Source organism: Electrophorus electricus, chromosome 1 (assembly GCF_041902795.1).
Source record: "Electrophorus electricus isolate QZ-2024a chromosome 1, ASM4190279v1, whole genome shotgun sequence".
Classification (NCBI taxonomy): domain Eukaryota; kingdom Metazoa; phylum Chordata; class Actinopteri; order Gymnotiformes; family Gymnotidae; genus Electrophorus; species Electrophorus electricus.
In genome coordinates this window covers 3,659,013-3,674,169 of record NC_137497.1, presented here as the reverse complement: position 1 = coordinate 3,674,169, position 15,157 = coordinate 3,659,013, and the positions used below count along the sequence as shown (strand labels likewise).

The 15,157-nt window shown below is 40.5% G+C and overlaps 2 protein-coding genes and 1 long non-coding RNA gene across 9 annotated transcripts in view; 1 reads left to right on the top strand and 2 right to left on the bottom strand.

Annotated features, from left to right (window-relative positions):
* Nucleotides 1-15,157, bottom strand: part of LOC118241312 (uncharacterized) — a 65,595-nt gene that overhangs the window by 13,288 nt on the left and 37,150 nt on the right. The gene's annotated exons all lie outside the window — the stretch shown is intronic.
* Nucleotides 881-7,669, top strand: LOC145658681 (uncharacterized). Of its 4 annotated transcripts, none has more exons than XM_081717179.1 (5): nt 881-1,479; nt 2,912-3,023; nt 5,445-5,738; nt 5,847-5,920; nt 6,707-7,669. In XM_081717179.1, the coding sequence occupies exons 2-5, from the start codon at nt 2,963-2,965 to the stop codon at nt 6,740-6,742; spliced, it is 465 nt and encodes a 154-aa protein (XP_081573305.1). In that variant the 5' UTR covers nt 881-1,479; nt 2,912-2,962; the 3' UTR covers nt 6,743-7,669. The 4 variants fall into 4 exon arrangements, with proteins under 4 accessions (XP_081573305.1, XP_081573268.1, XP_081573238.1 ...); XM_081717142.1 differs by having other exon boundaries at nt 5,847-6,137; nt 6,710-7,669; XM_081717112.1 differs by having other exon boundaries at nt 887-1,406; nt 5,847-6,137.
* Nucleotides 10,609-13,767, bottom strand: LOC145659302 (uncharacterized). 2 transcript variants are annotated; one of them, XR_014125390.1, is made up of 3 exons: nt 13,207-13,767; nt 12,697-12,854; nt 10,609-12,553 (listed from the first exon to the last, which is right to left on the bottom strand). It is a non-coding gene; the product is annotated as an uncharacterized LOC145659302 (long non-coding RNA). The 2 variants fall into 2 exon arrangements; XR_014125378.1 differs by having other exon boundaries at nt 12,353-12,553; nt 12,710-12,854.

Sequence of the window (15,157 nt, the reverse complement as noted above, 5' to 3'; positions counted from 1 at the left end):
CTTCAGACTGCCCTCCAAGGTACTGCGGAAATTCTACACCTGCACTATCGAGAGCATCCTCACGGGGAACATCACAGTCTGGTTTGGAAATGGCACCAAGCAGGACAGACAAGCACTCCAAAGGGTAGTGCGTTCAGCAGAGCGCATCACTCACTCGGAACTTCCTGACCTGCAGACCACCTACTACAAGCGGTGCCAAACCAAGGCCAGGAAAATTGTGAAGGACCCCACCCATCCCAACAATAGACTCTTCTCTCTGTTGAGGTCAGGGAGGCGCTTCCACTCCCTGAAGGCCAAGACAGAGGCTGAAGAGGAGCTTCTTCCCACAGGCCATTCGGGCCCTGAATCAGGGAAACTGATAAACTGTGGGGACCACCACCACCACCACATAACATGACTGTATATCTGTACATCTGTATATATAGATTTTAGATTTTAGATTTATACTCAATTAACCTGTTACAACAACTGTAGATATGGTACTATACAATGGATCTGTACATTCTGTAGATTGTGTACATATATACTCAACCATATACATTGTACATTGTGTATATAATCATAATATACATATATTGTACATACATTGTTAATATATTTTTGTACATACATAGAATATATATATTTATCTGTATACATATTTTTTTCTCTATGCACCCCTGGTTCTCTTCCTCAGTTTGGACAGAGCACTCTCCACCATTTCACTGCGTGTTGTACTGTGTATGACTATGTATGTGACAAATAAACCGAACTTGAACTTGAACTTGAAACTGTAAATTGTAAGAAAAACTGGAAATTCTACAATGTCTATATACAAATATATACACACACACACACACACACACACACACACACACACATTATATATATATATATATAGTACATTGTGTATATATACATGTTATACAAATATTGTAATCCTTGCATCTCTCCTCAGCTCGAACAGAACAGTCACAAAGGCATTTCACTGCAAGTTAGACCATGTATGATTATGTACATGACAAACTTTGAAACTATTTTATCCACCTTCCCACAATAGGAATGTTATGAGTAGCTAAGAAAGTGATCTTTATAAATGTAGTGGATTTAACAGAAAAAAAGGGGAAGGTTTGAATTTCCAAAAAATAAGACTTTTCTTTTCTACATATGCTTAGCAAACAATTTTTTTTAGGTGCATTAGACCCAAGATATGTTTAATTAAGCTAAAGAACACACTTATTTTAGATTTTCATTGTGTGCGATAAAGGAGCGAGAAAGCTTCCGCCTAGGGATGATGACGACACAAGATGTAGGCTCGCGCCGAAGCTTTCAATGCGGATGTGGGACGTGCACCAGATGTTACGACCACAAAACGGGGTTTACCGCACGTGAGCGTTTACCACCGTGTACAGGTGTTTACCACACAGGTATTTAACTAAAGATTCACAGCTGGATCACACCTCAGCTTGTATGGGTTGATCTGCTTTGATCCACCAGACGGTGAGCAGCTGATACTCGGTCCGCTGACCTGAGGTCGGGCCTGTGCTTGTTAGCTAGCTCTCCTAGCTTCGCTAACGTCTGTAGCCACAACGCTAGCTAGGTTAACTGGAAATGTAGCCTATCGGAGTATGATGGTTATTTCTACATGGGATCATCAATTCCCCAGAAATTATGTTTAGATCCATGTGGCTTGTTACATATGAAAGATAAATGCTTTAATCCATATTCACCTTGTAGCGCTATTTCTGCTAAGTTAGCAACAGCTATCGGGCCTACACTGGCTCTCCTTCCATAACGCAACATCGAAAGAGGCCTTCTGCACTAATGCTTGTGCTTGATCAGTGTCAGGATGCCTCACTGTTGGCATGACAGAGGACTGATGGTAGAGCTCAGCTTTTTTTTCTCCAGACAATCATTTGTCTAGATGTCCCAAACAGTCTGAAGGGGACATCTTTGTTAGAGAAAGTAACTTTACCCCAGTCATCTGCAGTCCAATCCCTTTACTTCCTGCAGAATATCAGTCTGTCCTTAATGTTTTTCTGGGAGAGAAGTGGCATCTTTGTGGCCCTTCTTGAAGCCAAGCCATCCTCCAAAAGCCTTCACCTCACTGTGTGTCCAGATGTGTGTGAAAACACCCATTTAGCATAATAATAAACAGTTAGCTACCCAGCTAAAATAATTTGGGTTTGGTGTTTCTGTAACAGTAATGTAATAAATATAGCTAACTAACCATAAACTTGACATCGTGTGTGACCTGTTTAACACAACAATGTCATCTGAACAAGGTTAATTCAGATATGTGGCTGTGGACGTTATCTTCTAACTGTTCAGCTAACTCTAGCTAGTAAAATAGTAAGCCAGTGTTAACTGCGTAGTGTCGTGTCTGTTAATGCAAGAAAGAAGAGACCGGAAACTGCGTTACCTTGTTGCCTTTGATTAATGTAGAGCTCTGGAGATGTCACTTCACAACACAGTCTGAGTGAGATCTAAAGCATAACTTCGGAACACACAGACTTATAGTTTTCTTGCCTTGCGCCCAGTTCTGCTTTCGTACTTTTCCATCTCAGCCATCGCCTCTGTCTAACTGTCACGTACACATGTTTTCTTGCACAATCGCGAATATCCATGTCTAAGGCATTTTCTGTTATGTCTGCACATACAGCAATTATTTTATTAATTCAAGAATTAATCCTATTCCATTTTGCGCATTATTCTCTATTTATGTAATCTTAGCATTCACTTAGTTTATGCAAAATGGTTTAAAGTGTTCTTAGGAGATTCATATAAAACATGACAACAACATTTCAAGACAAAATTTGCTCAATGATAAGTATTAAGCACTAATTGTTTTTAAAAAACTATGATAGTCTTGTTCTTTTAAGGTAATGTTGATGAGGGCACTGCATAACTGTGGCTTATTATAATTTTCCAGATTCTTCCAGTGATCCCTACACCTACAGTATTGATTAGATTCTCCTGAGCCATGTCATCCTATAGCATGTGTCCCTGGGTCCTGCTGTTATCTGTGCTGACGGTCATAACCGGTAAGTTGACAGAATGGCTTCTTTCTTTTCTAAATGTTTCAGCTTGGTCCCATTCTGTTGTATTATAATCCAGTTTTATAACTGTATATTTTTTGTGCTCAGCGTAGAAAACAGAAAACATACCTGAGCATAGAAAACATTTAGTAATTGGCAGAATATAAATTGAGGTAAATGTTGTTTTGTTATTGATACATGAAAGTTGCAGCCATTTTATTTGGTATTGGATATATTTAACAAGCGATAGAGACGAATATTTACCTTATATCTAATATAGCCAACCTTGCTAGGCTACCTAGAGAGAGGAACAGAGCCTCTCTTCAGTAATATGCTCCCACACAGGCTGGTGTTCAGTCTTGTGCTTCTCTTTATGAGTGCAGGTACCAGGCTGGTTGGGATAGTGGTATATATGAGGTTGAGTGCGTTCCTCAAGTAACCCTTTTCTCTCAAGCTTCTTCCCTTTATGAGACCAAATCACTGGGCTCATCTCTTGGGATTTCTCTGGTATCTCTCTTTTAAGCTCTGAGTTCTGTGGGTGTGGTTGTTTTTTTGTTTTTTTTGAAGGGGTGGGGGGTGTCTGTTAATTTTCACATTATATCATAGGTGTAAAAAACTTAACTCTTCTCTCATACCAGAAATTAACATACAAACATAATGCATTGTCAGACTTCTATAAAAGACAAACAGACAATACAAGTAAAATCAAAGGACAGAATAGGTTATATTTGTAAGGGCTGGCACCAGGCCGAGGCCTTGAGTCAACCACACTACTAATCAGGCTTGATGCCTGTGTGGTGGAAATTCAATGAAACGGGGAGTCAGATGTGGATAATAAGTAAAAAAAAAGGTTTTAATAGAAAAGAAAGATTGCACAGAGTGTGGGGTTCACTACCAAGAGAAGCCCCGAGTCATACAGAGCGTTGCTTAATATACAATTCTAACTGTATGCTTTGACCAATCACGGACTTCCTGCCTCTTGTTGCTATGGCTCATACACCAATCAGCTTTAAGCGTTGCTTATCTCTTTCAGGCCAGCTGGTAACAATCTGCTTGAGTGTCGTTTCTTAATTGCAGGCAATAAAACAAGAGACATTTCCTGCTTATCTGATCTATTGTCACACTCCCTTAACGTTCTTTGCTTACATAAACATTCTTCCTAGGGAACCCGATACTGCTGAATGTATGTGAATCACTGAAGCACATAGTATTTCCTTTACACCTGACAGCTGGGCTAGATCTGTAAAAGCCCAGTCACTCAGTGTTGGGTCCTTGCTATTGTTTTGAGCCAAGCTCCTATAAGTAACTGGGTATTGAGGTCTGTGAGCCCTTGTGCTGCACCTCTCTTCTGCTCTGTGAGGGTGTATGTGTTTTTACACGTCCCCTCCTTTCTCCAGTTTTCCCTCTTGAGTCTGTCTCTCTCCTGAGGCTTTCCTTAGAGTTCCTCCAGGTTTCTGGTTTTGTTTGGGAAGTTTTAGTTTGGTTTTCCCCAGTGTATCGGGGATGCCATTCTTCCTGTGTTGTCCTTTGTTCTCCCTTTTTCCACGCTTGGAGTGGTGGTTCAGTTTTTCCTCTTGTTTTATCTGTTCCAAGGTCTAACTGTTCTGCTCACGGGCCCACCATCATTAGAGCGTGGTTGCTCACCCAGTAGGCTGTCAGTGTCATCACCTAGCTGATGTGGGTTTGAGCTCACCCAACAATATTATCATGCTGTCAGTTTCCATGTTCTTAGGAAAGGTTGCCAAATAGTATTCTGGTAGACCTTCTGGCAGCGTATCTAATCTTCTCCATGGTATGGGGATGGGACATGACTTTTCTGATCCAGTTACTGTATGTGGGTGGAATGGATTCTTTCCATTTAAATGGTGACTTTCCTAGGAAGGTCTCAAAAATGACTTGCCAGAATGTGTAGAGCTTTGGCCATTTCCAAAATGAATGCAGTAGTATTGGGGTTACAGGAGTAGGAAAGCGTAATGGAAAGCAGTCTGGCTTCAAGGCAGCAAAGTCCTCCATAACTGATCTGGTCTAAAAGGAGTGTGGTCTCTGTCTGATTTATGCTCTTATGCAGTTGTTTCTGTTTTTATTCTATATTTTTGTTATTTAGTGCCTTTTAAAACTCCAGTTTCTTAATCTTTCAGTGCCTGTATCGACATCTTCAGTAATAGTGAATCTTCATGATGATGCTACTCTCTCCTGCCAAATAGTATTAAACATTGTGGTAGACTTTCTGACAGTGTATCTAATCTCCATGGTGTGGGGATGGGACATGACTTCCCTGATCCAGTGATTATATGTGGGTGCAGTGGGGAGTTTGAAAGCAGTCTGCCTTCAAGGCAACAAAGTCCTCCATCACTCATCTGGTCTAAAAGGGTTGTGGTCTGATTTATTGAATGCCTTTTTAAACTCCACTTTCTTAATCTCTTTCAGTGCGTGCACCGACCTCTTCAGTAAAGGTGAATCTTCATGACGATGCTACTCTCCCCTGCACTCAGACGTGTTCTGGTCTGGTCACATGGACTGAGTTCCATAAACAACTTGACATTCTGGCTCAGTGTAACCAGACATCCTGTCAGTCAAAGGAGGGATTTCACATGTCACATGATCAGTACCTGAAGGGAGATCTCTCCCTCACCATCACTGATGTTGATTACACCAAGAGGACCTGGTACACCTGTGAGTGTGATGGTGCAGACATCTGTGATGTGAGTCTACGGATAGAGGGTAAGGTTTGTTCTCTCAGTCTTTGCTAATGAACCCTTAATGATTTAGGTTTAATAGTGTGTATTAGATTTGAGCCCATTTGAAGTTCCTGATGGTTTTTGTTTTCAGCATTGAGTTCTTCACTTTGGATCAAGCCCAATGAAAATCTGGTGCTGGATTTGCCCATATCAGAGTCAGTGAAGGTGATGTATAACAGCAGAGGTGCAGCTGCTCCCTCTAGTGGACAGATCTGCACAGTGGCTGGAAGCTCATTACAATGTAAAGATGAATACGCACAGAGAGCATCTCTGATCTCTGCTGTTGAGCTGAGAGAAACAGCACCATCTGATAGTGGAGTTTACACGATCTGGGACACCAGTAATAAAGAAGTCATTCACACATACACAGTTACTGTTGAAGGTATGTATTCAATGTGAATACTGTGATCTCAATGTTGTCTAGAATTATTTTGTTAGGGAGATAGTGTATGTAGTGTCAGTAAGGAATCTAGATAAGGTGTAATGATAAAAATTTAATGCAGTTCTCAATAACTACATTATAACTGCAGACTGTTAAAGAATGGCATCTTCTCAGCTTACGAAACCCTAGTAGTATGGTGTTTTTGTTTTGTTTTTTTTAATTAGTAAACTTGTGCATGAATAATGTTTGTCATGAAGGGGATGCAAAGTCAGACTGCTTTCTTGCATCATGAATGGTCTGTTTATTGTTTGTCAGACTGTAATATGTAATTATGAAACTGAGGCCTTAGTCCTGCTGTTGTGTGCATGTAAATGTTATCTAATTATGCCGTGTGTTAATATGTAAATGTAGTCAGTGATGGTGTAGTGATTATGTACCAGAGTGAACACTGAACCATCATATGAACCACAGTTTAAACAGCATATGACACATGTTAAAACCATACACATGATTATAACTCTGTACTGTTTAAATAGTGGTTTATATTTACTGACAATCGTGTGTTTCAGAAGTCCAGCCATGTCCAGATCAGAGCTCCACAGTGATGGTGTTGGCGGTGCTCCTGGCTCTGATGGGGGCGGGGCTTGTGGCAGCAGGGCTGGTGATTGTGCAGCTGAGGAAAAAATCTAATATCTAATATCTATGAAATACTTTGTTGCCTTGAAGGCAGACTGCTTTCAAACCCCCCACTGCACCCACATACAGTCACTGGATCAGGGAGAGCACGAGGCGTGATGACAACACACCTCTGACACTTCTGCGTTAAAGTGGCGCATGCGGCCTGTGAGCAGGTCAGCATTCCCAGGTCTGCACTGACACACCTGCTCATCTGGGTCACCGGGACCGGAGGTCAACCCGGTGGTGCGGTGGATGTTTGGGTGCAGGTCTGGAGCTCCACTCTGCTGATGGAGGCAGTCTGATAAAGGCCACCAGTGTGCTGATGGGGTCCAGCAGGACTGATGCGTTGGGGTTTGCTTCCAAGGCTCTGATTGGCTGGTCCTACCCGACTCATAAACCCTGACTATAATTATAGCATCAACATCACTCAAAGGCTCGTATCTCAGAACCTTCTGGCTCTATCCTTCTGTGAACATGTGTTGTAAAAAGCGCAATATAAATGAAATTTGATTGAAAAATATTATGCAGGAAAGCAGTTTCTCTTTATCCTCAGTCATAATGAAAGATCATTAATATTTTATGTAAATGTTTATGTAAATACAAGATTTTACATGAACATGCTACATAAATAAATAAAAGCATTATTGTTGTTGTTGATGGTGTTAACAATACCCAGCATTAGAATACTTGATCAAATAAACTAAGATTATTAATGTATTAATAATGCAAACAAATCTATGTATTAATTTGCTATTTCCCATACAGTAGACAGCTCTGCCTTGACAGCTGAAGTAAATGACTTTGTATGTAATATAGAATGTAATGTGAAAAATAAATTCTGCTTTTAAAAAGTTCTCTTTTCTACCACTAGGTGGTAGTAGCGCTGTCAGTGTTACTACACCACCACCTGTTGTAGATCAACTCAATCTGCTTTTGTAGATCAATTACTTTGTCACTTTATCAGATTCCTAAATGACAGAAAACATACACACACCCTCTGACAGGAGGTGAGTGTAAACAAGCAATGTAAACAAATATAAACACAAACAACTCCACCAACAAACCACTATGTACAAGACAAGCCTTATAGGTGCCAAGGAAACACAGAGGACCAAGGAGTGCAACTGAGAGAGATGAAAAAATATTTATCAGGAATCGCTAAATTACAGCTGTAAAACAGTTTTATTGTTTTATGATGGTTTGCAGTTTTTGGGAGATTTGTTGTTGTTTTGTATTTTTGTTGATAGAAATATCTGACTAGGGTTACACAAGGCAGTGTGAACTGCAGGGATCTTACACATGTTTCCTGAACTTCCATGGAGTCCCGTAAGGATGCAAGAATTCCCTGAGCACGGATGTGATGATTTAAATCAAAGAGGAAATATTTTGATCAGTTTTCTTAAAATCTAAATGCAGTTAGCATAAGTTACACATGGGATGACAGGCATGTTGAATTCTAACTTCTGCTCTTTGGATATGAAAATGTCCACTGGCTATGACTGTGAATTATTCTGTAATCTGAATTAGGGTGAAGTGCGCACGTCTAACCCGTCCTGCAGGGTAAGAGTTGATGGATGGGATTAAGGAATAACTCCTTTCGCCTCCGAGTGCCAGTGATGGTTATTAAAAATGTAATCACAAACAACAGAGATAACTGAACGTCTTGCTTCAGGTATCATTTTTAGATGTTATCATGGAAAAAAGTGACCTGAAGTCCCCTACAGATTCTATATGATGATGTGAACCTCTTCAGAAAACACGTGATGACGTTACAGAAAACATCACAGATCACAAGTCCAACTTCCCCAAGAGCGGATATTTTTACACTTGAATACCTCACTCTGTTCGGGGTAAGTGGGGTAAGTGAACTGAATAGTGGGGCAGGTTCTAAGGGGGGTTTGTCCTCCCTCAGAGTGTTGGTCACAATGCAGTATTAGTGGTGATATTCAATGATGTACGTTCCAACACCAACACATTCACTATGCACATTAATATACACTCAGGTTTGTGAGAAGTATGTGGATGATATGAAGTGAGAAGCATGTTATTACATATATGAGAAATATGGTCTGGAAGAGAAAACAGAACATTCCAATAATAATTCCATCATTATCATTGCTAGGCACTCGTATACAGTAAAACATTAACAGGGAATCTACTGTGCAACATGAACATACCGTAATTACTTAGGTTGTCCAATAGCGCCTTCTAGGAGGGGGATGCGGTACTGTTCCTCTATTCTTACAGGAGAAGTTCCAGATCGACACAAAGCTAAAGTTTCTGTGCTAATACATCACATATATTACGCACATCACGACTAACAGTTCAGTCCACACGAATGTTGCCTTACAGCACTAATAGTGAGAAGTGACATCATTATAGGAATAATAATGACAGTATTGAATTAGCAACTCAGTAGGCCAATTCTGTAATGTGTTCACAACGGTCAGTCTTCAGTAATAACACACACACACACACACACACACACACACCAACCAACCAAATGAACACAGGATGTAACACTATATATCTAGAAAGAGAGAGAGAGAGGGAATATGAGAGGGTCAGAGAGGGAGAGAGAGGTTCAGTATGCCACAAAGGATTATTTTCAAATGAATGGTGTGGACTGTCAGGTCTAAAAGCACCAAGCAGGACAGACAAGCACCAAAGGGTGGTGCGTTCAGCAGAGCGCATCACTCATACGGAACTTCCTGACCTGTAGACCATCTACTACAAGTGGTACCAGACCAAGGACCCCACCCATCTCAACAATAGGCTCTTCTCTCTGTTGAGGTCAGGGAAGCGCTTTCGCTCCCTGAAGACCAAGACAGAGAGACTGAAGAGGAGCTTCTTCCCTTCAGACCATTCGGGCCCTGAATCAGGGAAACTGATAAACTGTGGGGACCACCACCACCATGTAACATAACTGTAAATATGTTCAATTACCACCATGTAACATAACTGTAAATATGTCAATTACAAGATGGAACTGTACATTCTGTACATTGTGTACATACATATATACATAACCATATATACATTGTGTATATAAACATAATATACATATATTGTGCATACATTGTTAATATATTTTTGTACATATATAGAATATATATTTCTCTATGCACCCCTGTTTTCTTTTTCCTCAGTTTGGACAGAGCACTGTCAACCATTTCACTGCAAGTTATACTGTGTATGACTATGCATGTGACAAATAAACCAAACTTGAAACTTGAAACTTTTGCTCAGACAAACTGCATTCCCTCTCATCACTGTAGACCTGCTGTTCAGACACACTGCATTCCTCCTCATCAAAAATGTGTATATAGTAAACATGCTTGTAATGAAGTCAACCAAATCCAGTGTCAGTGCGCCACCTAGTGGTCTCCTTGCTCTATGATAATGGATTCAAGACATGTGCTAATTGTCTATCCCATCATGAGCTGAAGCAGGTTCATTATGAAAGTGAAAGTGCTTGGGAAAGCAAAGGGGAGGACAGTCTCCATGACTACATGTCCAACATGAGCCATTAGAAGGGGCTTCACTGGTACAAGAGCACCTACTGAGAGAAACGTTCAGTTGACTCTTATTTATTTCAGTCCATCAACTTGTTTTATCATCATTTGACCCCAACCCTCTTCTGTAAAGGTTGACATTCTATCATTTGACCCACAAGCTTGACAATAACTTCAGTCTCAAAACAGCATTTTTTTCTACATGAGCACGATTAATGATCCCATAAGTCATGTTTATTTGTCATTTGCATAAACATACAGGACATTCATGCAATGAAGTGTTTGTGGTGAGGCTCGGGTGACTCCTCTGCAGCAGTATTGACATTTATACATGCAACTAATGAGTAATTGACAACGATATACGAAATATAGACAGAATATACAGAATATACAACAGCAGAGGAACTGTTGTTTTATGGACAACAAAGTCACTCTGGATAAGAGTGTCTGCTAAACACCTTAAATGTTAATATAAATATGTATGTTACTATTTCAGAATTAATTAATGGTGAACAATTCAGGAATTCCGAAGATATGCACCATTAGTTAATGTATTGTTAAAATTACAGCTTTACTAATCCTGGCTCCTAATAGTCCTTGTGAACCCCAGTTAAAATAATTAAAAATGTAGCCATACAAATGATTTGTTAAACAATAACAAACAGCAGCTGTAGTTTATGGATTTCCTACATCATATATGTGACGCGACGAGTCAAACAGGATGCGGAGAAGGGGCACGTTCAATTATACATTTTAATTAACACACAGATGACACATCTAACACCACACACCTCATTAAACACCTTCCAAACACCAACAACACGTACTAAAACACAGGAGACATATATACACACAAGAGGATTACACATAACACAGAACAGATGGACGACACGAAAGGGCGAGGCAACACGGACGAACACACACGCACACACCTAGACGTTTGAGGAGGGGGTGGGGCCGTAATGTGACAATATATAAATTATCTGTAGCATTTTTACAGCCACTAAACTAAAGTGGAATTCAATATACAGGAATATCTATAAATGTCTATAGGTCATTTACAAATGACACACTTTCAAGTAAACTTAACATTTTAAGTTGTCTGTTAAGAAATGCATAAATGACTTGGTAGTAATTTATGAAATAGCCCCTTACCTAAAGTTATAAAACATCTCAATATATAGACATTTACAAAGGTTGGTAAACATTACTATTGTAAGTATTAAGTACTGGCTGGAACACATTTTTTATTTCCCTGCCTCCATAAAATGAGAGATTTAAAGGTTTTGACCAAAATGTACCAAAAAGACAAGAAAGGAGTGACAGTATTTTGTCCTGTACTGTACTAGGAACAGAATTTAGTTACTGTTTTAGTCATCACTATTTGTCCTGTACTGTACTAGGAACGGAATGTAGTTACTGTTTTAGTCATCACTATTTGTCCTGTACTGTACTAGGAACAGAATGTAGTTACTGTTTTAGTCATCACTATTTGTCCTGTACTGTACTAGGAACAGAATTTAGTTACTGTTTTAGTCATCACTATTTGTCCTGTACTGTACTAGGAACAGAATTTCATTTCAAAAAAGCATGTACTTCATTAGTGTCACATTAGTGAAATTCAAGGTGAACAACCCTGAACGACATGACAATTCAGAATGACTGTACATTATTAATCTATTTATAACACATTTGAAATTGTATTTTAACTTTATTTGAACATGTCTTACATAAACAGTAAAATACACACATTAAAAAAGACTTAATGTCTTCAGACTAATGTGCTTGCTAATAAATATGCATAGTAGGACTTCTCATTCATGGAGTTTTCCAAGATCATGAATGAGTTGTCCTAGAGGGACATTATGGTGTTTTTTTGCTAGCTGTTCATACCATTGTATTACTGTCCAGTGATCCTTTTACAGCTCCTCTGTCCGGTTACCGCTAAGCCTCCAAACAGTTTCCTTGTATACTGATATACTGTGGTTAACTGTGTAATGTCTGTAGCCAAACTGAGAGAGAGCCTGCCAGTAGACACGCCACTTACCACTGAGGATTGTGGATCCCCTCCTTACATGCTGAATGATAAGTGGCACTAGTTCCCTTCCGGACCTTCTCTGAACTAGGCGAAGAACTGGCTCTCTTTGTTTAGTGTGGACAGCATTTTCACCCAGCATCCCAGAGACCCACTGCCTCCTCCACAACGCCCCAGCCATCCGCCCTCTTCCATACCGTGTAACATAAAAAGTAAAGCATTATTACATTAATTAAGCACTATTAACAAGATGAAAGAATTAAAGGTATGAAGCATGAAGACTTGTATGTCCATTACACGTTATTAAGAATATACAAAATTCTATACCCACATAAAACATGCACCTGCAATTCTTCTATGCCTGAAGTTACTCTCATCCATGACAGTGAACTGTCTGCATTCTCCTTTCCTTCTTCAGAGTTCTTCCATCGCCACCACACAAGCCTCTCTCACTTTCTTAGACAATTTTGACAAGAAACTTGAGAAAACCTAAAGGGACATAATAATTGATTAAACAATTTAATAAATGTATTTAAAACTTCCTTACTAAGATATTGAATGTACTCAGTAAAATTGTAAAGTTTATTTGTTAATTAAGTTAATTAACAAATTAATTAACAAATGGTTATTTTTGCTTCTTTTTGACTTGATTTGAATAAAACCAATTAACCTGCTTGTTACACATGGATTTTTGAGGTTGCACCATTCAAATATTTTTTACACTGCAGAAAGTGTCTAGATGTGCTGAACAAAAATCTGTTTGATTACAGTTCAAATGGCCACTCAGTTCACACTTGTATAAAGTAAGACATAGAAGCTTGTGTGTGTTTGCTGCTCCCACCTGTACACAGATGTCATCCATCTGAAGAGAGACACTTTAAACACTAAACACAGAGTTGTGTCTGAGTGATCTCCTCGTCTGCCTTCCCCTACCATTCTACCTACCAGCCTACCATTCATAGCAGTCCCAGCAGTCGCTGTTGTGTAGTTTCATTTTGTGGTGACAGATCGCATTTCATCTTTCTTTGTAGTACTTTCTTATTTTACAGCCACTTTTTTCATTTTAAATGTTTTCTTTTTGATTTCTTGCCCTCCATCAAATTCCTCAGTTTCTTCGGCATTTTGGCCCAATTAAAACCGGATGCGTCCCCTTTACATTTGTTATACTGGAATTGATGGCATTCCAGATTATCATCGAGTGTACAAGCCTTTAAACTTAACAATACAATGAGTAATGCATATAAATATGTTTATATATCGTGCATGCTTATAGTCAGCAGACACATTCATATTTTCTGGACAAACAGCTCTTTGTGAATATAACCCATCAGCAGTAAAGGTGGAGCGTTCGTGGACGTTGGAGTTCATTCAGGTGTGCGCATCTAATGAGGAGACGCCGGTTCAGGTGTGTTGGAGTCGGATGACAGTGGAGATCAGCACAGCACCTGACACTCGTCCTCAATACACAAAGAAGAAGAGAGTTCACAGTTCAGAGAGAAAACCAGGGCAAACACCATCATCACAAAACAAAACAGCCAAGCCACTGGAGAGGAATAAAGCTGGAGAGGCTGGAACAGGTCGATGCTGAGCTGTGCTGTAGCTGCAGTGTAAACCAGCGTTAGCTACAAACCAACACTAGCAGACGTGTTTCAGTAGCTTTCTTGGACACTAACATTAGTGGGTTATGCTTGAACAACGCCATGGTGCTTCACCGTCTTTATGAGCTTTAGTGCATTTTATTCAGTATGAGCGGAATCTGAACACATCCGCTTTGTTAGACGACTGAAAGAAAGCTGTCGTACGTTAGCCAACTAGCTAGTGAACTAGCGCGACTGGAAAAGCCGCCGAGCACCAGCTGACTGTCTGCGGATTACAGTGCAGATCAGCACAGCCGCTTTCTCCTGTTGTTTGAAGTTTAGCTCTTCGATTCGTTTGCTGTAGGTCTTTATCTGGCTTTTATTCCCCGTCTACGTACGTCAAGAATGTAAAAGTGAGATTTAAGGGGCGAAATTAGCAGCCACACCCGAGCGACCGAGCTAGCTCGCTAAATCGCTCGCTCGTCTCGGTCATTTCTGTGTAAAACACAGTGTCTGACTAGATGACATTAACATGGATGATTAAATGCACCCAGCTAGCTTGTATGCACGTCTGGAGTGGTGCTTTACAACTCGAGGTTGACCGTATTGATGTATGTGTGTGTTGTCTGTTGTCTGTATTGCAGATGCGCAGCGGTCTACTGCGTTCATTGTAAGTTCACTAAGCAAACCACGACGTGTCGGTACTGTTCTGTATGTGGCACTGATGTGTGTGTTCGTCTTTCTACAGTTTGGGTATTGACCAACAATTCAAGTAAGCAGCCTGTCAAAGTTTTGTGTGCGCATGTCGTCTTTTGTCTCCGCAGACGTGCGTGCACACGATGTTTGTCTCTTCCTCTCTTGTCTTCTTTTGGACAGAATGGAGTACAAGCCGCATTCAGGTCCGAGGCCGTGGAGCTGTCCAACGCTTACAAGCGGCAGGCTTGGAACGCCGAGAGGTGAAGGAGGAAGCCAAGGACCATGTGATGGAGAGCAGGGGACGACCCCAGGAACGCCTGGCTGGTGCTGAGCGAGAGCACGGTCCAGTGCGGGCCGTACCGGGGTCAAACATTTAAATGGCTGCTGACCCACGACATGGGATACGCCGTCATGGTGTTGGCGGCCCTTCAATGGGAGCACGAGGGTGAAGAGACTTTGATGTTGCCTGCTATGGTCAACAAGGATGCCCTGGTCCAGGACGCGAGCCTCTTTCCCGAC

Coding starts and splice junctions, on each gene's coding strand:
- LOC145658681 (XM_081717112.1), top strand. CDS start 2,963: ATGTCATCCTATAGCATGTGTCCCTGGGTCCTGCTGTTATCTGTGCTG. Junction 3,024..5,444: donor TGTGCTGACGGTCATAACCG/GTAAGTTGACAG, acceptor AATCTCTTTCAG/TGCGTGCACCGACCTCTTCA. Junction 5,739..5,846: donor TGTGAGTCTACGGATAGAGG/GTAAGGTTTGTT, acceptor TTTTGTTTTCAG/CATTGAGTTCTTCACTTTGG.